This window comes from Zootoca vivipara, chromosome 1 (genome assembly GCF_963506605.1).
Source record: "Zootoca vivipara chromosome 1, rZooViv1.1, whole genome shotgun sequence".
Lineage (NCBI taxonomy): Eukaryota > Metazoa > Chordata > Lepidosauria > Squamata > Lacertidae > Zootoca > Zootoca vivipara.
In genome coordinates, this window is record NC_083276.1 from 34761477 (window position 1) to 34789179 (window position 27703).

At 39.9% G+C, this 27703-nt stretch overlaps 1 protein-coding gene across 3 annotated transcripts in view; it reads left to right on the forward strand.

Annotated features, from left to right (window-relative positions):
- HEATR5A (HEAT repeat containing 5A) overlaps positions 1 to 27703 on the forward strand; it is a 59243-nt gene that overhangs the window by 12263 nt on the left and 19277 nt on the right. For 2 of the 3 annotated variants that reach the window (XM_035109897.2, XM_035109907.2), the window contains 16 exons: positions 1027 to 1187; positions 3539 to 3794; positions 6140 to 6295; positions 7848 to 8098; positions 10639 to 10750; positions 13883 to 14035; positions 14458 to 14557; positions 15982 to 16091; positions 17383 to 17546; positions 17630 to 17805; positions 19082 to 19187; positions 20297 to 20487; positions 21447 to 21606; positions 22979 to 23168; positions 24316 to 24485; positions 26477 to 26503. In XM_035109897.2, coding sequence (XP_034965788.2) covers positions 1027 to 1187; positions 3539 to 3794; positions 6140 to 6295; positions 7848 to 8098; positions 10639 to 10750; positions 13883 to 14035; positions 14458 to 14557; positions 15982 to 16091; positions 17383 to 17546; positions 17630 to 17805; positions 19082 to 19187; positions 20297 to 20487; positions 21447 to 21606; positions 22979 to 23168; positions 24316 to 24485; positions 26477 to 26503 — 2483 coding nt within the window. The remainder of the gene's footprint in view (positions 1 to 1026; positions 1188 to 3538; positions 3795 to 6139; positions 6296 to 7847; positions 8099 to 10638; positions 10751 to 13882; positions 14036 to 14457; positions 14558 to 15981; positions 16092 to 17382; positions 17547 to 17629; positions 17806 to 19081; positions 19188 to 20296; positions 20488 to 21446; positions 21607 to 22978; positions 23169 to 24315; positions 24486 to 26476; positions 26504 to 27703) is intronic. The other variant, XM_035109925.2, reaches the window with a different exon arrangement.

Genomic DNA, 27703 nt, shown 5'->3' on the forward strand with positions numbered 1-27703 from the left:
GCGGTTCGAATCCCTGTGACGGGGTGAGCTCCCGTTGCTTGGTCCCAGCTCCTGCCAACCTAGCAGTTCGAAAGCACGTCAAAATGCAAGTAGATAAATAGGAACCGCTACAGCGGGAAGGTAAACGGCGTTCCATGTGCTGCTCTGGTTTGCCAGAAGCGGCTTTGTCATGCTGGCCACATGACCTGGAAGCTATACGCCGGCTCCCTCGGCCAATAATGCGAGATGAGCGCGCAACCCCAGAGTCGGTCACGACTGGACCTAATGGTCAGGGGTCCCTTTACCTTTAATCAAAGCACTCCTTAGTGGACAACTGGTCCAACTTGGATTCTTTTAATGTGCTCCTCTCTCATTTCAATAACCCTTAGAATGATTTGTGATATTGAAGATTTACTTCTAGGCCTGCTGCTCCCCTTAGATAAATTTGGACATGAATGATATTTTTTCTAAGCCTGAAACTACCAGTAAAATGTGTTTGCTTTCACTCATTACGTACTGTAGTAAAAATAAACAACAACTCTTTAGTTTACCTAGATCAGGAATTATGCTATGTATAAGCCTTGCTAAGCCATCTTCCTCATCCAGGAAACCAAAGGCAAATGTTCCTGTGAGTGCATGCACTGACAACTCTGTGTATTCCTCCCAAAGCTTATGTTCATTGATATTTAGCCATATGTGCCTTCAGCCAGTGTCTCCAATGAACACTAATAACTTCATCACATTTTATTTTATTTATTACATTTATATACCTCCTTTATCTTCCCAGGAGCTCAAGGTGGTATACATGGTTTTTCAAGGTGGTTACATAAGGCTTAAACACATACGCTGTGATCCTTTGTGCATACTTGAAAGTCCAATGAATTTAGATTTACTTCAGATAAATGTTCATAGGATTAGACTGAACTTCAGACCTTTTACCCAATAACTACGTCGTATGAACTGAATGTTTAAGTTTCGTTACGATGCCTGAGACACAGCAGAAATTACTAAATAAATGTGGATGCATTTTTTCCCCCATTGAAAAAGCCTCTTCCAGACAAAATGTTCGCAAGATCTCATTTGAAGAAGCCTTGGAACTTCTGGGTACAGGTTTCCTTCGGGGAAGTTCAGGATTTCTACGAGCCAGTGGTGATATTCTGAAAGGGACAAGCTCGGTCAGCAGGGATGTTAGAGTTGGAGTCACTCAGGTTGGATTATGTTATATACAGTATTGTAAAAGTTACTATTTTGTTTTTTGTTTTGTTTTTCTGTGAAAGTATTATTGCATGGTAGTGTGTGTTGAACTAGTTCATTGATTTTACATGATAATATTTTACAGGCTTTTACAGAAGACTAATTACTTGCCTACTTTTACTTGGATGCTAATGGTGTTTATTTCTCTTTTTGCAAAAGGAATTAATTTGCTAATTATGTTTATTTATAATTTTCTTTCATAATGTTTGAGTTAGCTCACCGTCTTTTTATTTTATTTTTAAAAATGTTTCTTAACGTGCACAAACCCTTCTGCTTTCATTTAAGAGCTATTCTATTTTGCAGCTTGCAATGGCGCTGCCTTCTCTGTGATCTGGTTCACGTGTCACATTAAACCTTAGTTAAAATAAACTCTGGCTTGATGTGAATGAGCAGTGCGCTTGTGCATGCTGCTGAAATCACAGGAGCTTTGCTCCTCCTTCACTTGCTGCTGCTGCACTGCCAGGAAACCAGGCATGGTTTGACGCGTTGCCTCATCTGAACCGGGGCTCATGATTTGTTTCCACTCCTGGTTTGGTGAGAACCGAACCATGAGCCTGACTTGTTTCCCACAAAACATGTAATTGCTCTTAGTTGATGTCTGAAAGAACTTGTTCCTTGATTAAGCATTAATAAAGCAACTTAAAGGATACATCTTTCACATTTTTTCAGATCAGTGACTGTCAAGGACAGAGAGCCACTGCAGAGAGAACTAACTAATCTCAGAGCAGTTTCATATTTAGCAATTTGTGGCAGTATCTGAGACTTTTTGTTACAGAGTCAGTAGAGCTGAGGATTTTTGACATAAATGCAAATCCGGTGTGGGAGTGGGATTAATACTTTGCCATCTGTTAATTGATTGCCCTTCATAGGGTGCCAGTATGAAGTGACCCCAGTAGGGCCAATGCTTTAAAAAATATTGCTGTATTATTGAAACACTAATTCATTCCTTCTCTTCTCCCTACACCTTCCAAAAAGCAAATCACCCTCCTGCATGGTGAGGCCAGCTGTCCCTTCAAAATACCCTAACTAAAATAAAAATAAAGCTACAGTTTCTTCTTTAAACAATTCCATCATAAATGGAAGTCCAGAACCTGTAGCAGGCTACTCAGGAAAATTATTTTAGGGCTGTTTCTGCTGCACATTTTTGAAGAAAAATAATTGTGTCTTCGTGTCTAAAGCCTGAAGGGAATATGCTTAGAAAATGTATTCAGCTAAACTACAAAAGATCTTGTCCTCCAACCACTTTTTCTTCTTTTCTCTGTGCTCAAATAAAATAATGTTGAAACCTGTCTTCTAAAATTCTAAAATTAGATTGCCATAAAATAACTCTCTCGTAACTAATTCAATATATTGGTGGGGATACACCTAATGAGTCCTGTCACCAAAAGCCCTGTGTGAGGGTTTCCACTTAATGCAACGGGTTTTCTTTCCCCCATGACCCCAAAATTGGTTTGGGGTGCAGGAGAACCCTGAAAACTGCTCAGGAGGAGGAGAAGCAGATAATTCTGTCTGGCATTCTGCAATGCTTGTGCTGACAGGACAGTCAGCATAGGGCATCACTGAATTTCTTCCTGGGTGTGTTTCTTCTTAATGTGATTCTCAATGTGGATGTAGTATTTATGAGGTTGACCTATTACCTGCATTGAGTAGAAGTTGAAGATAATTTTTTCTTCAGAATACGGTTGCAAAAGGGCTTCCAATATTCTTCCATTCTGTTCTGATTCATGAAGTTGCAAACAGTTAAAATTCATTTGTAATAAGGAGGAGGAATAGTCCAGTCATGACAAACATTTTAAAAATAAAACCTGTAGGGTGAGGGTAAAAACACCCTACTTCCCACAAGGGTGTAGGTTATTGTAACCTAATAATTCTTAAATTTCATTTTGCACTAAATGTGGATGCTACATGCAGAATATTAAATTGCTGGAAGTTCTTGCATACTGATGCCAAATGCAACAGTTTACATAACAAGTAATAGCCGTTTCTCTTGCTCTGTTATTAAATATATGAAAGAGGCTGAATGAACTTATAGTTAAGCTAGCTGCCTTGTCACTACTGGTTTAATTTAAAGCAGTTTTTGCCCCCAACATAGCATCTAAATTTGGCTTAGATGACTAAAAACCAATTTGTTTCCACCTTACTTCACATAATGAAGCTGGAAACATGTTGTCTTTTTAAAAAAAAATTATTTTGGTGTCCTGTTAATATTATTTAATGGTAGCCTTTATTACTTCTTTAATACTGCATCATATTTTTAAGAAGATTTTGATGTAAAAACATTGCATTTTAATCAAATCTCTTTCAGGCATATGTGGTATTTATCTCCACGCTGGGAGGGCAGTGGCTTGAAAGGAATTTTTCTGCCTTGCTTTCCCATGTTCTGGACCTCGTTTCCCAGTCTCACCCTAAAGCTATTCAGACTCAGATGGACTCTATCTGCCGCCGCCGCTGTATTTCATTTATCCTCCGAGCTACAGTAGGAGGCCTTCTTGGGGGGAAAGCTCAAATTGCAACTGCCAAGGAGATTTGTCAAGCCATCTGGAAGCTGAAGAAAGTTGTGGGTATGGGACTAACAAGATTATGTGCTCTCTCTTCCCCCTCCTTTTCACTAGTACTTTGTATCATTTCCTAATCTGCTCATGAAGGCTATGCTGTACTGTTTGCATCTCCAGCGATGCCTTATCTGGAAAAAAAATCCACATGACCCTTTGGGATTCATAATAATAATTTAAAAATTTTAAAAAAACAAAATAAAAAAATCCACATGACCCTTTGGATTTCAGAATACAGTGGTGCCTCGCTAGAAGAATTTAATTCGTTCCGCGGGTCTTTTCTTATAACGAAAAATTCGTCTAGCGAATCCCATAGGAATGCATTGATTTTTTTTTTATTTTTTTTTTGCCCATAGGAACGCATTAATTGAATTTCAGTGCATTCCTATGGGAAACCACGATTCGCTAGACGAATTTTTCATAAAACGAATTCGTCTAGCGAGGCAACCTCCACTAGAAAAAACCTTTCGTTAAGTGGAAATTTCGTTAAGCAGGGCATTCATTAAGCGAGGCACCACTGTAATAATTTAAAATACCTGTCAGTTCCTTTAATATTTCTCCATAATTTAGGTCAAGGTTATTATGCGGAGGGTAAGTCTGATGACTGACTAAAAGCCATGGGAGTCAGAACTGCATGTTGTGTCCCGGGGACGCAGGTGGCTCTGTGGTCTAAACCACTGAGCCTCTTGGGCTTGCCAATCAGAAGGTCGGCAGTTCGAATCCCCGCGACGGGGTGAGCTCCTGTTGCTCGGTCCCAGCTCCTGCCAACCCAGCAGTTCAAAAACACACCAGTGAAAATACTGTATATTCCTGCATATAAGACTACTTTTTAACCCAGGAAGATCTTCTCAAAAGTCGGGTCACATTTCTTATACGCCGGGTCACATTTCTTATATGACGAGTATATCCCAAACTCTATATTTTAACTAGAAAAGTTGGAGGTCGTCTTATACGCCCAGTCGTCTTATACGCCGGATTATACGGTAGATAAATAGGTACTGCTGCGGGAAGGTAAACAGTGTTTCCATGGGCTCTGGCTCCTGTCACAGTGTCCCATTGTGCCAGAAGCGGTTTAGTCATGTTGGCCACATGACTCGGAAAGCTGTCTGTGGACAAACACAGGCTCCCATGGCCTGAAAGTCAGATGAGAGCCACAACCCCATTGTTGCCTTTGACTGGACTTAACTGTCCAGGGATCCTTTACCTTTACCTTATTGTGTACCACTGATTTCTAGCTGTTGAGGATTTTCCACTGGTGTGGGAATCATGCACATATTCATTGGTTATGAACTTCCCTGTGGCATCAAACTAGTCATCATCAAGATAAAATAACCATATGGTCCAATAGTCTCTCTCAGAATGGGAGGTTTGTGTTTGTACACTGCATCTATGAACATTGTGTCAGAAATGCTGGAATCTAGATTATGACAATCCAGTGGGCTTGAAGGCACTGACGACCACTTAATAGGTGATGACTTCAAGCCCTGCTTGCTTACTGCAGGGATCGTCTGCAGTACCAGTTTTCCATTCTTCAGGGGCAAGTATGAGAAGACAGGGCCTCTGGGAGTGTATGGGCCCCGAGCCACTCATTGCTACTCAAATATATAGGTTTCAAAATGGAGAATATTCAGGCTAGTGCTTGGTTCTGAAGCAGGATATGGAATGACTTGCTTAACCAGGGCTTACTGTTGAGCAAAATTTTGAAATTGGCTTCAAACCCTTGATTCGAATCATGGTTAATAGCAAACTCTTCTTCGACTTCATTGTGATTAAGATTGGTACTAGCAGTAAGGACTATTCACACTTGAGAGGGAAGGGACTGTGAGAATGGAATGTGGGATTCCACAAACTGCTTCCATGGCTAAGCGATTGGGAGACTTTTATGTGCACACCAGTTCATTGACTGAAGCGCCCTTCTACCTACTTTTTCTTCTCAATTGACTTGGGCCCAAATTCAGAGGAAGTTAATCATGCCATTAAAATCAATAGGGCAAGTTAGCTTTGACTCATTAATTTCAGCAGTCCTTCCGTGTGAGTAACGTTCTCTGGATTTGGACCTGTATGTTTGCCACAACATAGCATCAAAATATGGTCTCCCATACTCTTTTAACAAGCACATTTCTATTTTCCTCTGCATATGTGCAGATACAGAGAATATCTGCAAAGTTGGTTGTCAGCTGATCTTTGTTTTTTTGCTCCTTGATGTATCCTGCCATCAATGTTTTAATGGAGGCCCACTTTTACTGCAAAACCGTATTAGATATGGGCGATGTACCAGCCATCCCCTCCTAGTCTTTTAAGTCTCTTGTTTTGTCTAATGTAGCAAAGATCACACAATTCTGTCATATTACTAGATGCTGCCATGAGTGACAGTAACGTGGAAACCCGTGTTGGTACAACAGATGTGGTAGCAAGCCAACATATGCTTATATGTTCTTTGGAAGAGCTTGGAAACCTCATTCAGAATTTAGGCACTACTGCTGCACCTGTGCTACAAGATTCTAGTACAGGTAATGGATCATACCTTTTGTTCTCCGTGATTTTGTGAAATGTATGTTTTGGATCATTGAGACTTTGGACTCATTATATAAAAAATCAGTTTAAGAAAACAAAACGTTATGGGTACCTTGGTCTATTTCATCTTGCTGCAGGATTAAGGCAAGTTCTAATACAGGTTCAGATGACCCCAATTGTCTCTCTCTCTGTGTGTGTTTTAAATCCTTATTGGATAAAGATTCTGTGTTAGTTCAGATAATATGTAGGAGATCTGTGATGAGTGGGCTTTTGAAATCAGTTTTCATGTTGTCAAGGGGAGGGTGGGAATCTGTGGAACACACTCCTGTCAGATGTCAAGGAAATAAACAACTATCTGACTTTTCAAAGACATCTGAAGGCAGCCCTGTATAGGGAAGATTTTAATGTTTGATGTTTTCCTGTGGCATATAAATAACAACAACAACACAGATTTGAAGTTCATTACTCTGTTTTCTCAACCATATGTAGGACATAAAATACTCTGACTCTTAGTTAAAATAGGCACACTCTCTATATAATCATTATTTAGGCCTTCATCCTATTTGCATTTACTTAGGAGTAACTGTTATCTGAAAATTGCGATACTTGTTTCTAATTAAATAAAATGTTAGAACTTGGCTGCACGTATTACAAAAAGTGTATTTGTTGCAATTGTGATAAGTTTCTCAGAATTATTTCCCCTACTAAAGGTAACTTAGCTTTGTACAACACTACAATAGTGTTATGTAATAATAATGCTTATTAGTTAGAAAGGACCTTAAAGTCACTATGCCCTGTATAGAAATTGTGGTTGGAATGTGTTCCTCCGGTTTATAATCTAATCAAAGACTAGACTTTTTCAAGAGGAAAGCAGCTGGGAGGTAAAAGGGGAAGGAGTGTCCGTGGGAAAACACCTGAAGGGTGTGTGTGTGTGCTTCAATGTGATCATAACGGAAAAGTGGGTGTTAGGTAGAACATCTGAGTGATAGGGAGCTGTAAGTGAAAAGGCAAATAAAAGAGAGTAATCTTACATATAGTTAGAAGATTGGATCCTTTAGTATCTAGTTAGCAGGCAAGAGGATACAGAGAGAGAATATAGACTGTGGAACAATTTGAAAGTAAGTACAAGAAGCTTAAATGAAGATGAGGGAAGATGGGATGGCAATTAAAAGAGTAAAGGAATGAGCAGAAAATTATAATATGGGCACCATCATATCAGATGAATGTTGCGCCAGTAGTCAATGCAGGAAGCCATAAGACAGTGAACAAAATTTTTTGATAGTGTACGTAGAGAGATCGCTTGACCAAGAGCAGGAGGTAACAGAAAAAAAGATAATTAAAATATTTGAAGTTTCTGAGCTTGATGAGAAAACTAGCAGTTACATGGTCAAGAGCAATATGAAGCACCCTAGAATTTATGACATGAAGCACCCTAGAATTTTTTAGTACGGTGTTCATTAGTGTGTTCAGAAGTCTGCTGTGAATCTAGCTCAGTTACCATTCCCATAAATTTGCTGTGCTGATTTGTTAACATTTCTGACTTTCCAGGGGTTTTGGATGCAGTGGTCTCCATTATTATCCACCCCAGTATTTCGGTTCAGCTGGCAGCAGCATGGTGCTTGCGCTGCATTGCTGTGGCACTGCCCTGCTTTCTCTCGCCACTTCTGGATCGCTGTATCGAGCGGCTCACAGCACTCAAATCCTCCCCAGAAGCGGTGACTGGCTACAGTTTTGCTGTTGCTGCTCTACTGGGAGCTGTCAGAATGTGTCCTTTAGGAATTCCACATTGCAAAGGAAAGGTAATTATTTGAACCTTGGTCCTGGTCTTCAGTGCAAAGGCAGAATTAACTGTTTGATACAGCTATAGACAACATTTTTTTTAAAAAAAACAGTCTGTCAAGTTCCTCACTACAGAGAATATTTGTGCATGATGAAGAAAGTGTTGAAAAACCTGGAATATTTCAAATGACTGGTTGGTCCATTTTATTGTATTAGACCATATGCTTCGTGAAACACAACCACTGAGCACAATGGATTTAAGATTTTTTGTTCCATCCATGTATCATTTAGGTACACTGATATATCATTTTTACAGAGCGGTGAGTTCTATTCTTCACATATAACTAACAGCACAATCAAGAAGTATCTGAAGAAGTGTGCATGCACACGAAAGCTCATACCAAAATATAAACTTAGTTGGTCTTTAAGGTGCTACTGAAGGAATTTTTTTATTTTGCTTCGACTCAGACCAACACGGCTACCTACCTGTAACTAGCACAATCAAGTATATTTACTGGCATGTAAGCCCCATTGTTTTCAATGGCACTTACTCTCAGGTAAGCCTCAGTGTGATGTTCCTTAGTTTTGGTCAGACCACAATCCTCAGTGAATTGATTTCAAAAAAAACCAGGGTTGGTGAAAGAATGAAAATATTAACAATTACTGTTTCTTAAATAGAGAAATTAACACCGCTCTTGATAACAGACTGAACTAAGAGAGATGGGGGAATTCTTGTCTGAGGAAGTTGCTTGATGTTTTCTGAATTCATGGAGTTTCTCTTCATCTCTTTAAGAGCTGGTGAAATTCTTTTAAAAGACTCAAACTTCCATAACCTCATCCTGGCGTGGTATTAGTTTAAATTGGCAGATTACCATAGCTCACCACTTTCCCACAGACATCGCAGCTTTGTCATTGCGGGGGTGGGCGGGTTCTGAGCCTTGTGTTCCTGAACAATGGAAGTGAAACCCATTTGGCCTTGCCAAGCAAAAGATTTTCTTTTAGAATGGCTAATTAGAAGTACATCCACAGATAAGTTGCTTCTCTGTGATGAGAGACGGGAGCTTTTTTGGCAAGGGATCTTATTTCTGTTTTTCATTGCTACCTCTCTGCATCTGAAGTGGGTAGCTTGCATGCCAGCTGTCTTGCTTGCATGCCATATGCATCTCAGGATCCCTCTCTGGAATTGAAGACTCTCCAATAAGTCTAATCTAGGTGCTTATCTGTCCAGTACCTGCAATTACAAGCCTAACTGAAGAGGAGCAATGGATAATAGTATGGCAGCATATTTACTTTGAAACTCCCTGGCTGTTGACTTTAAGCATGTGCCTTTACTATACAGTTTAAGACACCTGCTGAACATTTTTATGCTCCAGCAAGACACATGATGTAATGAACTTTATTCTAAACATTTTCTTGATTTTTTGTTTGTTTTAATTAACCATGTTTTAATGCATATTTGTTTTCATTGGTTTGTGTTTTATAATCATGTTTTATAAGTAACCGAAGCTTTACTTTTTTTTTTTTAATGCACAAGCGGTTTATACATTTTCGTTAAAAACGTAATATTCAAGCCATCGTCATTTTTAAAAAATCTAATGGGATCTCAAGCAAAATAGGAGGCAACTTTAGTGTAAATGTCTGCTGCCACTGTAGAGGTCCAAACAGTTGGAAACAACAGCTCTTGCCATTAAAGCATTATTGCATACAGTACCTTATTGCACTTTCATCCCAAGTTCTGAAGGGTACTTTATTCAGTAACAAGAGACTGCCAGCTTATCCCCTCCACCATTCTAAGCCTCTAAACCAGCATTTTGTTTTGTTTATGCATACATAAATACTATTACTACCAGAGGTTTTTTTGGGTGACTTACAAGAGAAAAACGAGAGTAAGCTAAAATAATCACAATTAGGTTCGGTCCAGAATTTCTCTGAACAGTGTTCTGCTCTGAGAGAACCCGGGAGGTGATCTTTACTGATTCCTCTTTCCTCCTGCAGCTCCCTGAAAAGTTGTTCTGGAGGGTTGTAGGACCCTTCAGGGCAACATGAAAAATGATGTACAGACTGCAGGCAAAAGGAATCATTTAGGATCCTTGAACATCACGTCCACCCACCCTTGTTCATCCAGTTGGGAGCCTCTGCTGCATCTTGGTGCCTTCTGTGAATAGCATAGAAGTGAATAGAAGGAGCCATTCATGAAGCAGCCTCTCAGGAGCCAGTCCAAGGAAAATACAGTACATAAAACACAATTGCCTAACAAAGGAGTGGCCAGTGGGAAGGCATAATATGCGTCCCTCACATGCAGAAGGCCACTTCACAGCATCTGAAGACATGGAGTCTAGCTCTCACCACAATACATTGGCTAATCTTTAAGGTGTCACAAGATTTCCTTGCTAAGCAGAATTAAAAGTGGCTGCTCTGGAATTTTACCGATTGTTAACAGCTCCCATTTATCCTCTTTGGGAGCTGTTAAATATATAGAAACAATATGCATATCTTTCTCAGAAAGTGTTTAATTATGTATTTTCATTGTTAATGCAAAAACTATCACTTTTTATTATAGGCAGTCATGACAGTAGCTGAGGATTTGTTGCGTTCTGCTTCTCAGAATAGCCGCATCTCAACACAACGAATGCAATCTGGATGGCTCCTGATAGCTGCCTTAATGACATTGGGTAAGACTCACTAGTCTACTCATTACTTATTTCAATATATGAATGTGGTGTTCTGCACATCAGCTTAGTAGAGTGGTTTGTTTGTTTTGCAAGGAAGAAATCCTGGCTTTTTATATTCTAATAATTCACCTCAGTAAACACTACCACCCAGCTGGTGATTAACCTGGGAACATGGCTTACATGATCGCTCTCCTGAGAGTGTTTAAATTCACAAGTGTGCCCATTTCTGGTTTAAATGCCTTTGTTTTTGCTACATGTAAGTATGTATCAGAATTCCATACTGTGCCCAGTAGGTGGGGAAGTTATCCAGTTGGCTCATGCAGTGACAGGCAAAAGTGGTTGCATGCTAAGCCTGTAACATCTTTAAAGCCATACTAAATTGTATATCTTTTTTCCTAATAGCAGACACTTCTTAATTATTTAATAACCACCAAAGTTAAGAAACGGTGAAGTCTAGCTATATGCAGCATACAATTGTTTTTACAATAGTAGCATAGCTGTCAAGTTTTCCCTTTCCTCGCAAGGAAGCCTATTCAGCATAAGGGAATTTTCCTTAAAAAAGAGAGAACTTGACAGCTATGTTAAGTCTTAAGTTAGCAAACTTAACTCCCCCCTCCCTTTTAACAACAACAATTAACGACAAAGCAATCTGTATGGAGGGAGTCTGAAATATGCATCAAGAAAACATAAGTGTGAGGTTCAACTAATGAATCCCTTCAGCAGAAGCCCTAGACAAGGACTTGTGCTTGCATACCAGGGCTTCTCATCCGCCTGAAAGTGGCTGGGATGGGGGTTGAGAGATCCCTCTGGAAAGTGTGTGAGGTAAGGAGAGAGGGATCTTTCCATTTGGCAAGCTGAAATGCTTGTCCTGACACAAGGCTGAATTCCTCCCTGAATTTATTTATTTTTATAAATCATTTTAATTAAATTTTCCACTTTAACAATCCAATCAAATCACATTAAATATTCCAAATTATACATATACATATCAAATAATCCAAATTCTGCCAAATTATATTTTTTGGGGGGACTTCCCATGCTTCAAGTTCGGAAGGTTCTGATCATCATCATAGTTCTACTGCATTTCATAATCATTCCCAGTGGTTCCTCTATTTCTTTCTGTTGTTATCCTTCATTCTTTCACAGCCTCTGAGTTGTTTCCACAAGCGAGTTAAAACAAACAATGATGTGTTTCTGTGTGGATTTTATGATTCCCTTCCATAAGTTCGCAGTCTTTTCACTGCTGGCAGCCGCCATCTTCACATAGTTCTGATAAAATCAAGTCTAAGAGTCTGCTCAGTAATTTTCCAAAACCGGTTACATCAAACATCAACCATTAGCCTTTCCAGAGGAGATTTACCAAATCAAACTGGAAATACAAATATAATGACATATTAAAGGCTCACGTCCCCCTATGACTATTTATAATTCTGCAGCCTGGTCTTGACTTCTAATATGGCAGATTTCCAAATTGCAACCTTAATTATATAATATTTTCATTTCTACACAGTTTATAATTTTAAAGCCATATTATGTCAACGAATACCAAACCTTCCAGCCTTGCTTGTTATAGATATTGTAAACGGTTCTTCTGGGGGCTTTTTGCCAAGTAATATTATGAAGCAAAATACAATAATAAAAGAGGCTCGCCGCCCCCTTTCCGTTCCGTTCCAACATACCAACTTTGTTGTTAGTCCTTCTTCGATTCAGTCTTTTTTGTCACCTCAGTGGCTGGGTTGTTTAGCAGAGTAATTCCTCATTCCTCATTTGAAGCATGTCCAAAACCTAAATCTAATTTTCATCTTAAGAAATGGAACTTGATTCACTTGTGCAGACAGCATCCAGGAGAGCCAGACTCTCTCGGGGGCTTTCCATCCAGTGCCCCCCAGCCCCTCCTTCCTTCTGAATTTGGGTCTGGGTTGTTGGGCATCTGCGGATGAGACTACATCTTCCCGTACCCGCCGGGAAGATTTTTGGAGGCTGATTACTCCAATCTCAGCCTCTAATTAGCCTGTGAGAGCTGGAGCAATGGAATTTTCAGCCATCTTCCGTGATGCTTCAAGCGGAAGAATTCTTCCCTGAATTCTTGAGCTCATGGTAATTACGCAAAATAATTCATGTCACCTCTAGCTAGGGATTATGCACACTCAAATTGCCTAGCCCAGGCACAGGCCAATCTACAAAGCTGGAATCCTATTTTTGGATGGGGGCTGGATTCTGTTTCCCCTGTCTTTATGCTCTGCTGAACAGCTGGTTGGTTTAATTCCCGCTCCTTATTTCCCCATTAGCTCCTTTTACTGGCCTACATATGCACCAACCAAGCTGCAGTATATGTGCTGTTTCAGATGGAGGCTTTGACGCTCCTGATGTTAGTTAAAATATTTTCATTTTCACCTCAAAAGTTTTAGAGTTTAGATTGATGTATTGATTGTTGCACAAGAGGACATATGGCGGAAAGAGGAGCACAGCAGGTTGTACTAAGCCTTGTCATGAATGGAACATGTAAGCAAAACCCAACAGGAAAAGCAATTGTTTAAAGCAGAGGTGGTAGTATGGTCTGCAAGCATTTTGATTCACCTGCCACTCCTCTACAGACTGCTTGTGTAGCATGGCACAATACGGTCTTGGTGATTATTTTAATTTATTACCCATTATTCACCCCAAGGTTACAGCAATTTAAAATGAAACATCAAAAACTGTTCAAACCAAATTGCAATTGGAAAAGTAGGTTGAGCAATAAGTATCTATCTATCTATCTTAGGCATCAAAGGCCAGGGTTACAAATAGCATTTTCAGCGGACTCCAAAAACTGTATAGGGAAGGTGCCAGATGCACTCTGTGTTCATAAGAATCACAGAATTGTAGAGTAGGAAGGAACTCGGAGGTGCATCTAGTCCAACCCCCTGCAATGCAGGAATCTCAACTAGATCATTTGGGTGCTGTGGCTTATGCCTTATTGATGCAGTTCCATTTCAGCTAACAAATGTGCCTCTCAGATGTTGTTGGATTACAATTCCCATCATCCTTGTACCTTCTGGGCAGCTAGCGCGTGGTTTTTTAAGGTTCGTTGTTGCCATCAGAATTTTAGTGCATCGTATTAATATGAGAAAATGTCCAATATTAACATGATAGGTCCAGCGGTTGTTCAGCACCATCTTCCAAGAATGCTGTTATTGTGGAAATGTGCATTCCCATTATCGCCTAGAGATTTAGAAACTGAGAAAAGCCGGGGTGATTCATTTACATGGCAAGTGACGCTGGAAAGCCGTGCAGGTGCTCTCTGTGGTATGTGGAATTTATCTTGGCTGCTTTGTAATTTCTCCCCTCTCTTCACATTTTGAAGGAAAAATGATGTTCTCTTTTTGACTGTGTGTATATGCAGTATACTTCCTGAGATCTCTTTTTCCCAGTTTCCCACTTATGGTGGAAATGATGGATTCAAGTACATAGAAGAACTATTCTTAACATTCCACAGTAAAACAAAGGGAATTTGACTATTTGCAGCACCCTACTGTTTAGAAATAGAGGTTACCAGTTAGCAAAATAGACCAGATTATTTTTATTAAGCCTTTTCACATTTTTTTGGAGACAGAAATAGTTGTTAGACATATGAACCAATTCTATTGTTGGATTTCTAGGTATACATCTATAATTCATTATAAAAATTAAAGTTCTACTTTTTAATAGTCAGTATCCTTTATTCCCAGCTATTAAAAGTTTTATTGTCCATTGTGGGGGCCTCCTTACAGATGAAGTGATTCAAAGATTGCTTCCTCCCCTCCCATGTGCTGTTGCTTTACTGACACAGTGAGTATTGCTGCAGAGCAGCGCTCATTTTTAACTAAAACTTTGATTTTGAGCTGTTGATTTCATAGCAAAAAAATAAAAGCACTGAATATTTCTACAAATATCAACAAAGTAATGGTTTTGTGTGGATAGTTGTACTAGTGTGGCAATCCAGGTTGAAATTTTATACATGAAGAGAGGAAAATATTGCTTGGAAACTTCTACAGCAGTCCTTCACAGAGTCAATACAAGATTATACCTGATACAGAAACGGGTTAGCAGGTCTTTACTTGTGTGTTTGCAGCACAAAAAGCAGTAGTTCTTTCTTCCTTTTAAACGTATTGTAAAGGGCAGGGTTTATAAGGAACAGACCCCCTCATCAGGTCGAGTTCTTCGCAGAGCAGGAAGTCCAGTAGCGGATCAGATTACAGGAATCAGGAAGTAGAGAGGGAGGAAAGAGGCTCTGACAGCATGAGAGAGCCTCAACACCGAGTAGAGAAGGAAGCAGCTGGGGAGGAAATGACGGGATTGGCCATGGGAGAGCAGTCAGAAGGAAGGCCCTTCCCCCCCGACGCCTGAATTGAGGTGCACGGCACCCCTTAGGGCGAGAGGGAGGCGCTTTGGTGTTCCCAAGCTGTTATGTTGGGCGTGAAACAGAAAGAAGCCATTGCGAGGTTCTGACTCTGACTAAGCAGACATGTTTTCCAGACTCTTTGCACTGTAAATAATATGCACAATAAAAACACCTTAAAGACAAGGAGGTGTGGAGCGTCGTTACTCAAGAGTAGCCACAAGAACCTCTGACATGTATCATCATTTTTGTATAGTCACAAAGTTTAAGAAGAAGCCAAGACAGCCGTGTCTTCTTGCAGAATACTATAAATTGTAAGGAGTTCAGGCAGAGTGTTTTATCATACCACACTTCAATGTTCAAACCCTACTGAACATTCATGGTCTCTCTTACTGGACTCAACCCTTTACTAGAATGTTTTAGGGCAGGATTCTAGCTATCCTGTTTTGGCTTCAATTCCGTCTGGACTCACCTGATGGGGAAGGGCTGTAGCTCAGTGGTAGAGCACCTGCTTTGTATGCAGAAGGTCCTGAGTTCAATTCCTGCCATCTCTAGATAGAGGCTGGGAAAGACTTCCTACCGGGTACCATAGAGAGCCACCGCTGGCCAGAGTAGACAATACTGAGTTTAATGGACTAATGATGAGACTTGGTATAACATAACGTCCTGTATTCACTTCAGTTCAGCATTAGAGGGAGTGATATTTTGAGAATTGCTGTACATATATAGTGCTGTACAGTGGTTTAATTAATTTATTTTTAAAGCTTTCCAGACATTGAATCTTAGGTGAGGTAGAAAGCAAAATAGTAGCTGGAATTTTTTGGATAGATGTTTTTCTCTTTTAACTTTGGGATGTGTTTTTTTATGTTTTAAGGCTTCCTTCACTAACTAAAACCTATGGCAATCCTTTAAAACCATCAGCAGTGATGTACAGGAAAAGACTTTTTGAACTGCTTACTTTGTTGCCTCCAAAGAGCTATGAAGGTAAGTGTTTCATCAAACAATACTTCCCTGAAATACTTCCAAAGCTTTTGTTCATGTCCATTTTGTTTTATTGACAAATGGACAAACCAGTCTTATTTTAATGGAAAAGTAATTTAACATCATGAATTTATATGTATACCAAATGTGTGGATAGTAATCAAGCCAAAATATTAATTGAGAAAGTGTCAAAGTGCAAGTAGATAAATAGGTACCGCTCCGGTGGGAAGGTAAACGGCGTTTCCGTGTGCTGCTCTGGTTTTGCCAGAAGCAGCTTAGTCATGCTGGTCACATGACCTGGAAGCTGTACGCCGGCTTCCTCAGCCAATAAAGCAAGATGAGCGCCGCAACCCCAGAGTCGTCCGCGACTGGATCTAATGGTCAGGGGTCCCTTTACCTTTACCTTATGGAAAGAGAGTTTCACCTGAATGAAGTTTAAGCCATATCTAGAGTGCCTGGGAAAGGGAAAGATGCCGCTTGCCTGCTCTGATGACCTTTGTTGCTTAATTCAGACCACACCAAACCAATTGCAGGAGGGGCTCCCCAACACTTCACAGAAGCTTTGTGGAGGTTGCAGACATGGAGTAGGGAAATAAAATGACTGGTTATGCAAGCTACCTTCTGCTCACATAATCACTGAATATGAATAGAAAAATAACTTTCATTCCAAAGTAACTTTTGTGTTCAGTACAACTAAACCTGACTTGTAACAAAGCAGTTACAAAAGCTAAAAAGTGTTGAAGCGAAAGAAGAAATTGTAATTCTGTTAAACATTTTTGTTTCTTTGTTAACTTCAGTAACTTGTGTTTATAGGTAGGGACTTGAATTCGTTTTTGTGCCCATGCTGTCTTTCAACCTAACCACGATGCTCTACAAATAGTGGGATTTTCTGAAATTGTTCATTACGTTTTTCTTTGGCTCAAATATCTAATAGGATACTTTCCCTGATATTATGAAGTTTTGACACTCCACATTTGTTTAACTTGTTTAGTGTTATGACTTGCCAAAAGGCACATTTATCAGAAGTCCCAAATACCATATGTACTTGGCAGGGGAGGTACCATAATCATGAAGATGGATTTCCTGGGATGAGGCTCGTGTGTTTCACTCCAGGTGTGCTGACCTCTGCAGTTTCCCTAACTGCTGTTGACTTGACGGCAGAATCTGTGGCAGTTCCCCTGATTCTTTGTGTTAAAGATAAAAAAGAAATCTCGTCCTTAAGCACCTTGCCAATAATATCTTTGGATACTAGTTTTATATAAAAGTAATTTCCTTCTTTCTCCATAATTTACAGGAAGCTTCTCTGCTGTTCTCAAAGAACTTGTGCTTGATTTGACTCAGCCCGATAACCAGATGTCACCCTCTGCTGCTTACCTTCCATCTCTCTGTCACCAGGATGAACTTAACTTACTGGGTCCCTTACTACAGGAGACAGAGCACAGATTTATTGAAGAGCAGGTATGCTTCAGCAGTAACTTACACATTCAGAGAAGGTAGTCTGATGTCTGGTGATAACAATTGCACTTCTCCAATCTTTCCAGCTGTTCCTAGTTAACAGTATAGCTGGTGGAAGTCTGGAGTATGACCCATATTCGGTTTATGAGAGAGCTGCAGAAGGTGGTTCTGTGCCTAAACCCTTACCACCAACATTATCCATTATTGGAGCAGCAACCCGTCTCTTTGGAGTCATATTTTCCCATGTTCCAGAGTCCCAAAGGTAAAAACAATAAAAAAAGATAATGACTAGTGCATGTAAAACAGGCGGTTGCAATGTTCAGCACATTGGAATTTCAAAAAAAGTAAATGGTTATGTGGCCTGAGGACTCTGTGTAAAAATATATCTATATAAAATATTATACAGAAGCTGAATTAATTTTCAGCCCCGAGTTAGCTTATGTGTGAAAATAATTAGCTACCAAGAAATGCTGAGAAAGTGGTGCTATTACCCATCCTCATTCTGCATAGGTGAGATTTGAAATTGGTTTTCCTAGATCCAAATCCATTCATGTCTATCTGAAAAGTCTGAGACACCTTGATCCTTCTGGTTCCTTTAGAGCAGAAACTCCTACCAAAAGTGTAAAAGTCCAGCTGGATTAGTCCATATGTCTGCCTGGTCCACAGTGTGTTGCCTGTAGTGGCCTGAAAGGCCACTGTAGAGTATGAAAGCAAGAGTTCTCCACCGCTGTCTCCATTCTATACTCACCCTCCCCAGCCTGCAAACAACTGGTATTCCAAGGAATCCTGCCTTTGAAATAACATACGTGAACATTTTTCTGTTTCCCAATCTAGTTCTAATTTCATATTTCATGTGCATACTCAACTTCTTACGAAGCTCCTGCACCTTCCTGTCCTGCCATTTTCTAATTCAGGTGCACAAGTATTTGTGAAACCAATCTGCAGTGTAACAAGCACATTGGGGTCTATTGATGGTGAGCAGGTAGGAACAGAATAGGCTGTGGGGAGGAAGAATAGTTAAGAGATATTGTTCGGCCTCTTGTGGTTGGCCACCTTGAATATTAATCCAGCCGCTGTAGGAGCAGCAGCAGCAATGGTTACTGGTTCCCCACCTGTCTTCTCAAGCCTACAGAATGCAATATCTTGTGAAATGCAGGACACAAACAACAAAATGCTTTTCATTTATGAAGTGTGGGTGTATATCCATATATGCAAATATGTTCACATGCATCACTTTTTAAAAACATAATAAAATATATGCAGTGTTATAGTAGTTACTTAGAATGATAAAGTTGGATGATAATCTTTTTTGAAAAAGGGTAGATAGAAAGAAAGGTGTACTAGATTGGGATTAACAGACAACCAGAGAAAGGACCCTAGGGACACATTGGGAAATAGTGAGTTCTACACTAGGGGACATGCCACAGCCACAGCAAAAGCAGTGTTCCCTGCTCAACAACCTGATATCTGCTGAACTTGGTTGAATAAGAGAGAGATTAGTTATATCCCCTGTATCCTCCTGTTTTTGTGTGTTTAAGGTTGCAAGTATTAGAACAATTATTGACATCTATAAAACAAACCAAAGGATCACGACAGCAGATAGTACAGCAAAATGTTCTATCAGCATTTTCTAATGTTCTGAAGGTAAGAGTCTCCCTTTGTTACAAAAACAGGTCCGTTGGCGATTATACCTTAAGCACTGAGAAGTGTTACTATAGTGCTATTTCTGTGAATTAGAAATTTTGAATAATACTTCTGAGAGCTCTATGTCCTTGAAAATAAATCACATTATTGTGGCATTGTATTAAATTCCATACTGTCTGCAAGTATTCATCACCAGGAAGAAAATTTAGAGTTCGAATATAATTTCAATAAATGCAACTTTAAATATGTGTATTTGCTGCTTGCCCTTCTAAAATGTTTTTCCTTGCTTTCTGTTTACCATCCACCAGATCTCGTCCTAGTTTTCTGTTTTTAGACTTAGAGGGAACATGATACAGACTCTTTTACGTTTCGTTATTTCTTAACCTTATGCACACTGTGGAAATGCATGATGGGCACTGTCTTTTCTGACCTTAAAAACATGCTGCATTGACAAGGAGAAAAACTGGTGCAATGCAGGAATCCACATTCCACTATAGTTTAGAAACTCTCTAATGGAAGCCATGTTTGTATAGCTGCAGGTGTCGTGTACTGGCAACATAATTATCTTCCTCTTGCATCTAGAGTCAAGTGGAAAAATATACTGCTGTATGTGCATCCTACCTCTGTTTTCATCTGCTTGATGGTGTCCAGAAAAAAACTTTTTCCTACAGCTCATAAGATGCTCATGTACATGAAGATGGGTTATATATTTTATCTTCATTTTTCAGGCACCATTGCGCAAAATATAGCAGCTTAGAGTGGTAGAATAACATGACCTTAGGAACCAGGGCTGGCTCTAGGTAGAGTCCCGGTGGCGCAGGGTGCCAGGGCACCAGGCCGGTAGGCAAGGCGCTGCACGGCGAAGCCATGCTATGCCCTGCGAGGGCGGGGGCGCCGGAGCGATCTCCGCCCCTCAGCGCCAGGGCGCACGACCTGCTCGAGACTGCCCTGTTAGGAACTATTCCTGTAGGGATATTGCATAGATAGTCTTTATCCCTGTAAAATTATGTCTGCTGTATCTACATATTCTGAAGGAATAGCAGGAACATTCACAGTTCAAGGAGTAAATTAATAGCAGCTTTAAAAAAATAAATCTTTTTTTGTTCTAGTACTTGGCTAGCTGCAAGGGAAATTTAGGTTCTGAAGAAATTCGAAGCTGCGCCCTGACCTTAGTGATGAGTGCCTTGGAAAGTAGTAATCCACTCTTAAGATGTTCTGCTGCAGAATCCTTAGCCAGACTTGCACAAGTAGCTGCTGACAGTACCTTCACTGCTGGATTGGTGCAAATTAGCTTTGACAAGTAAGACACTTCTTTTGTTACATTGCATTGTACTACACCATGAACTGCTCAGTCAGAAGTAAGAAAAAACTTCAAGGGTAGAGTTCATTGTCATGCTATGATGAATGTTCCACCTGTGAGCTTTTAAGTTTGCTAGATGAAAAAAATCTCCCATTTCCTCCCTCTGGGTGCTGTTCTGGGGGTTCTCAATAGCTTTTTGAATGTCCAAGTACACTGTGTCAACCAGATGCTTGATGACATTCTTGAAGAATTCAGTGAAACAGGGCTTGCTCTTGCAGAAGCCACGCTGGCTCTATTTCAGCAGGGCTTGTTCTTCTATAAGCTTGGTTATTTTACCTTTAACAATAATTACCACTAGTTTTCCAAGGACAAATGTTAAGATAACCAGCCTGAAATTTCTAGGATCACTCTGTATCCCTTTTAAATAATTGGTGTGATATTTACTGCTTTACATTTCTCAGGGATGGAAGCTGATCTGAGGGGCAAGTTATGTATTTTTGTTAGAAGGTCAGCAATTTGACAGGTGGATACCATCCAGACCCAGCAATCTTGTCCGTTTTTATTTTGTGTATTAGGCCTAGAACTTCATCTCTCATCCCCGCTATCTGCCTCAGTTCGTCAGATTCCCTTCCTGCCAAAGTTAGTTTGCAAACTGCAAAAAGCAGTTTGGGAATCTGCTGCCCTATATCTTCCATTGTGAAGATTGATGCAAATAATTCATTCAGCTTCTCCTCTGGGTTCTGGGCAGAGGATACCACTTAGCTATAAGGAGACTTGACACCAGCAACATTCTTTTTCTCTTTGCTTCACTAAAGTTACCTTGTAAAGCTGGACTCAGTTGCTATAATCACCATTCTAATTTCGTTTGATTTAATATGTATGTGACACTTCTCCCAAAACCAAGCTGAGCTCAAAGCATCTCTTATCCAGTTTATTTTTATTTTTTTTACGATGCATAGACTAAAATCTGCCAGAGATGTAATATCAAGAACAGGACATTCTTTGGCTCTGGGATCCCTCTATAGATATCTAGGAGGAATAAGCTCCACTCAGCACCTGAATGCTTGTGTTGGAATACTTTATACATTATCTCAAGACAGCACTTCACCTGAAGTACAGGTATTTATTGGATACAACTGTTTTTCCTTTTTTTCTGTAAGTGGCTTTGAGGACCTTTAGGTGGAAAAGTAGTATAATAGTTTTATTATTTATATCCCACCCGTATATAACTGTGAACAAGCAAACCTTTAAAAAATGTTAAGTACGTCTTCCTTCATAAAAGCTGATTTCAGATCCTTGTGCTGTTAACTTGGTTGTTGTTGCTCCTGTTGGTTGTTCTTCTTGTTGGCTGTGACTGATATTGAACTGAGTTGGGGAAAGTGAAGGCTCACCATGAACGGCACTTGCGTCTGGGACAAAGGATCAATGTCTGTTCAAAGTGCCCTATTCACTATCCTTCCCTCCTTGCAGTTCTTCTATTTATTGAACCCTCTACCTGCTTCTTCTGAAAAAAGGATAGCGGGCAAGAGGGTGCTGGAATTTTCAAACTCAGGTCGGCAAGGACAAAGTTTACTCCCTGAACTTATGCACACACACAGAGAGAGAGAGGGGGGGCATCAGCTCTTAGATAAGCATGAACACTTAGAGCTGATCTGCATGGATTCCCACATGGCACCACACCCCTCCTCTTAACCGTGCTAGTGCCATCTATTCTGATCTCCATTTGAGAATCAGGTGTGGGAGAGATGCAGTCAAATCTAACGATGCATATTCTTTTCTAGGAGTTAAGGTCATAGAGCTGTATTGCTGATAGGCAGACTCAGACCATAGAAACGTTATTGGTAGAGAAGTCTCTGTGTGGTGTGGTTTCCCCCTCTTCTGCTGGAGAGGAAGAAGCATATAGTACTCTCTGTCGTCAGCCAGCTATGAAGGAGGTGTGCCTCCAATCATTCCAGCATCATGCATATGGCTGAAGCTGTTTTTGCTGTAAACACGAGTATTTTACCCTCATTTACTTTTAATGCTGTTGCTGCTAAGGGTGAATGTTCGACTGTGAGAAAAATATAAACTGATTATGTTGTCTGTTAACTCACACACTTGGATCAGTAGGGGAATAAAATATTTTATTCTCTCACCTACCTAATAAAGCCCATCAGCAGGTAAGTGAGCTGCTTTGCATTGAGGAAGGCAAGAAAGTTCAGGCCAGTTTATATCATGTCTATGTCCATATATGCCAGAATCGGTACTTACTCACTTCTCCCTTCCCTTAGCTCTGCCGTGAGGAGCAATTCCGTTTCTTCAGGTCATTCATCTTAAACTCCTATCATTTCCAGTCATGTTGTCATACCAAATTATTAGTATATTATTTAGCACCATCTCACAGAAGTACACTCATTTTACACAATAATTTTATTTTTGGTCACAGTTTGCGAATTATTTTATGTTTGTGCATTTGTATGTGTGACAGCACAGCATTTTTGGTATTTTACAGACCTGGGCACTGCATTCTCTGTCACTGGTCATTGATTCTGCTGGTCCTCTGTATCACGTGCATGTGGAACCTACCCTCTCTATTGTTCTTATGTTGTTGTTGACTGTGCCTCCTGCTTATGCTGAAGTTCATCAAAGCCTTGGTCGCTGTTTAAATGCACTTATCGCTACTTTGGGTCCTGAGTTGCAAGGTATGCACATATTCGCGACATAATGACAATACAGGAACCAGGCTGTTGATTATGAAGTTGGGAGATATTGCTTTGCTAGTTCTCACTTAGCAAAATGTGTATGGAGTACAACAAGAACTAAAACAATGTTCAGACTTCTGCATATTGGGGTGAATTATTTTCCAAAGTCTTGCACAATCACACCATTAGCTTGGGTGTCTCCGGCTGTAGTTGGACTACTACTCCCAAAATCCCTGACTACTAGCCCTGCTAGCTAGGGATGATGGGAGTTGTAGTCCAACTACAGCTGGAGACACAAGTTTCAGAAACACTGGTGTAGTTTGTAGCCCTCAAAGCTCATTTAATGGGTAAATTGAATGTGACCTGCATGCTTCTGTTCTTGAGTGCTTCAAATGACCAGTGCTCTTTTCCCCTGGCTGGAGAACCCCTACTAGTCTTGAGGTCTAGGCAAATTTTCCCTCTGGGTACATATAGGTGCCCTTCTCCCTGTTGGCCTAGATGAACTATCTGAGTGACATTGACCATGTTCATTGCTTTGGGGTGTGTGGTTTTTATTACAGAAATAGCCAGTGCAGGGTGAGAAGTCATTCAAGGACCTTGGCACGGAAGGTAGGGTGTTCGACCACTTGCTGCCTGCTGCAATGTGGATTGAGATCCCATGTCTGCAGTGTGGGCAGGGGGAGAAGGAACTCCTAATGCAGCTAATCAGGTTTTTTCTCACGCAAATTGCCAGCACTGGGTGCCTAACCAGGACTGCAGCCACAGGGAAAGGGGTAAAGCCCTCTAGTTCCATGCCAGTGTCCCAATATGCATTGCCCCCTGCACAGTTCTGGGGCTTTAGAGTTAACATCCTCCTTCTGGCCAATTTGTCTCAGGAATTTCTACTATTGTCCTTTTTGTATGGGGAAATATTTTTTACATGTAGTTTTGTTTAGTGTCATTGTTTGAAGTTTTGTGAGCTTATGTATTTTAAGTTATGTATTTCTTTTTTAAAAAATGTTAGAAGTACTGTGATCTAGAAGATTTAGCGTAGGCGGTGCACACATTGAACAAACAGTAATGCGGTTTTTGATGTTAACTGCTATTTGAGTTAAAAGAACATGACCGGGGGAAATCTTTCTCCTTCCTTCTTTGTCCAATGTTATAGGCAGCAGCACTACAGTTTCAGCCTTGAGGGCATCTTGTCTCCTAGGCTGTGCAGTGATGCAAGATAATCCTGACTGCCTTGTCCAAGCTCAAGCCATCTCTTGCCTTCAGCAACTTCATATGTTTGCTCCTCGTCATGTAAACCTGTCTAGCCTCGTACGGTGCCTGTGTGTAAGTACCGTACATATTTACATGTTGAGCTTTCCCTCTTTTTGCAACTTTGGAAACAGAGCATTGGAACTGCAGCTTTAAAAATCGTTAGCGTGCCATACTTTTTTAGTCATTAATGTCCCCTTTTTCAGATGCATAAACTGAAACATGCACTACTTCCATGAGGCAGGTTAATTTCTTTGAATACCTGCCTTTTCAGGGTGGGAACTGAAAATGAACAAATTGTTCTGGGGAAACAATTTATTTGTTGGAAGTATGGTGAGTCTTTGGTTACTGGCAGAGCGCCCTGGGATATTGCAAAGTTCTCTCACTGGCTTCTAAAAATTGTCGGTGTGGTGTCTGGTTTGTGTTTATCCTTTAGTGTAACCACTTACTGGTTTTGTCCTGTGTGGGGAGTAGAAGAACATTGCTAGCAGTTGATGGCATCTGTGTATCACATTACAGTATGTGCTAGTGAATGATTCCTCGATAGGTCTGTAAAATAATGTTGCCTGAGTTGGAATGAGACATTGGAAACATACAAAGTCAGTGAGTACTTTTGCCATGTCTTACCGGTAATTCTAAAATACTGAAATTTTTGAATAGAAATATATGGACTTAATGCTGTCTAAGAGAAAAAAGCACCCACATATTAATTTATAATGAATCGTTAGAGACAGTTTATTGGTGCTGCCCCACCAGCCCATTCTGCCTTCCTCAGCCCCCACATGACTTACTTAAAACCAGTTCATAGGGAGGCCCTGGCTGTCAGCTTCTTCCTCATTAGTCTCAGTGTTCCCCTTGTAGAAGTCAGCAGCATAGCTGCCAAGTTATCCCTTTTTTAAAGGGATTTTCTCTTATGCTGAATAGGCTTCCTCGCGAGAAAAGGGAAAACTTGGCAGCTATGGTCAGCAGAGAGAAGGAAGGGGACAAAATTAGAATTAGTTGGGTTATGACTCAACCTACTTTTCATCTCCCTGCCTCCCACTCTTCCACTCCCAATGAGCCCCAGCAACCACTGTGTAGAGCAGGGGTCAGCAACCTTTTTCAGCCGTGGGCCGGTCCACCGTCTCTCAGACCATGTGGTAGGCCGGACTATATTTTGAAAACAAAAAACAAATTCCTATGCCCCACAAATAACCCAGAGATGAATTTTAAATAAAAGGACACATTCTACTCATGAAAAAACACGCTGATTCCCAAACTGTCCACGGGCCGGATTGAGAAGGCAATTGGGCCGCATCCAGCCCACGGGCCTTAGGTTGCCTATCCCTGGTGTAGATAGACTTTGACGGAAATAGTTTTATATCAGACTGTATGACGATTAGGCTCTCTGACTAGCTCTGGCAGCACATTTTGGTTGGGGTCCTATGATTTCAGAGTACCAGTTGTGAATCGCTCCTGACAACTTTTGGCTGCAATCCAAAGGCAGCCACTGCTCATGGCATCCTCTAGATTACGACCTTATATGAACTATTCCATCTTGCTATAGGTATTATGTATGATCTGCTTTTTCTTTTTAAAAAGCAGCAAGTACTTTGGTGTAAATTTAAAAATATAAATTGGTTTCAAATGCAGTTTAGCATTATCAGTTCATTGTTTGTTTGTTTGTTTGTTTCATAAGATTTATAAACTGCTTGTTTGTTTGTTTGTTTTTTATTTTAAAAACCAACAACCCTCAAAGAAGGTTTACAAAAGATAAAACGGTAAAATCAATAAAACTGCTTTCAGCAGTTAGTATTAGCATTTGGCTTTTTCATTTTAAGGACCTGGAGTAACATAGCTGCCAAGTTATCCCTTTTTTAAAGGGATTTTCCCTTATGCTGAATAGGCTTCCTCGCGAGAAAAGGGAAAACTTGGCAGCTATGTGGAGTAATAAGTAATGAAACTTGAAATGTGCAAGTGCTCATCTTGCGGCAGTAAATGTGTTTTCCATTGTTGAAGGTTGGGATCACTATGGGTTCTGATACCTAGGTTTTGTCATGACTGGATTATCATTTGTTTTTGTGCAGGAGACCTTGTTGGAAAATTCTGTGTTGGTAGGTCTCTGTGCACTGTTAAAATTTCAGCAATTTTCAGTGTTCTTTTTTAATTTTCTCTATTTAACCATTAATGTCAAGAAAAACTTTTAGCATGTTGAGTTATGTTTTGTTCCGGTCTAACCAAATTCTTTCTTAACATTTTTATAGCTGGCACACACACTTTGCTGTGTATATTTTATTTTTGTGTCTATTTTATTTTTGCATTAATTTAACTTAAAACATCTTAAACTAAAAAAAGAGAGAGAGACCACCATTTTAAGGGTGTGTGGGTGTGGTTTGTATGTGTGGTTTGTATGTACTGCTTGCATTTTTTTTCTGTGTTTGTTTTTGCCATTTTCGGTCTCTTAAAAATGAAAGAGATCAGAAATGAGCATTGTTATTTGTCTTGCAGTTAAACTTGTGTGTTTTGGCTTTTTCATATGAAAAAAGGAACTGGCGTTTTTTTAAGCATGCATTAATCTCAGTGTGAGATCAGCTTGAATCAATGTTGCATAAAGCATTTGTATACTTGAAATCTTAACTTCTTATTATTTTTGGTTTCTTAAATATGTGATAGGCATATTTTTCTATGCATCAAATTACCTTGATAAGTTAGTGTGCATGCAGCAACGTAATAAATTATTAGATGCAGTCTCAGTTTGTTTAACTGTGAATGCATAGCACTTTTTGTGTCCATTTTACCTCCTTTTGTTACTCCTATCATTCTGATGAGTTCCCATTGACAAATGAGGTACATTACCTCCCTTCAAGGTTTCTTTGTAGCATGTATCCAGCTCTGCCCCATTTTTCAAGCTTCTAAATGGATACAAGATAGCAAATGATAAAGAACTTGTTAACTTTCTCTATAATTCCATGCTCATTTAGTTTGTCTCATTTGTCATTTTAGAACCTCCATTTAAACTCGAATTTTAGTAGATACTGTCATTCTGGCCTAGATCTAATGCAGCGAGTTTAATATACTCGGGGATTTATTGAGAGTAGTTTTAATGAGTCTGCAAAATTTGTATGTTTTAAATATGTCTATGTTTGCAAGTTAAGATGATGAAATTCTCTAAACTAGTACTGAAACAGCAATATTTTGGTGGCTAATATAAGAGAGCTGCAGGTTTTGCTATAGTGGGTATTTGTAGTATGCCATACCCATTGGTAGAGAGCCTATTATTATTATTATTATTATTATTATTATTATTATTATTA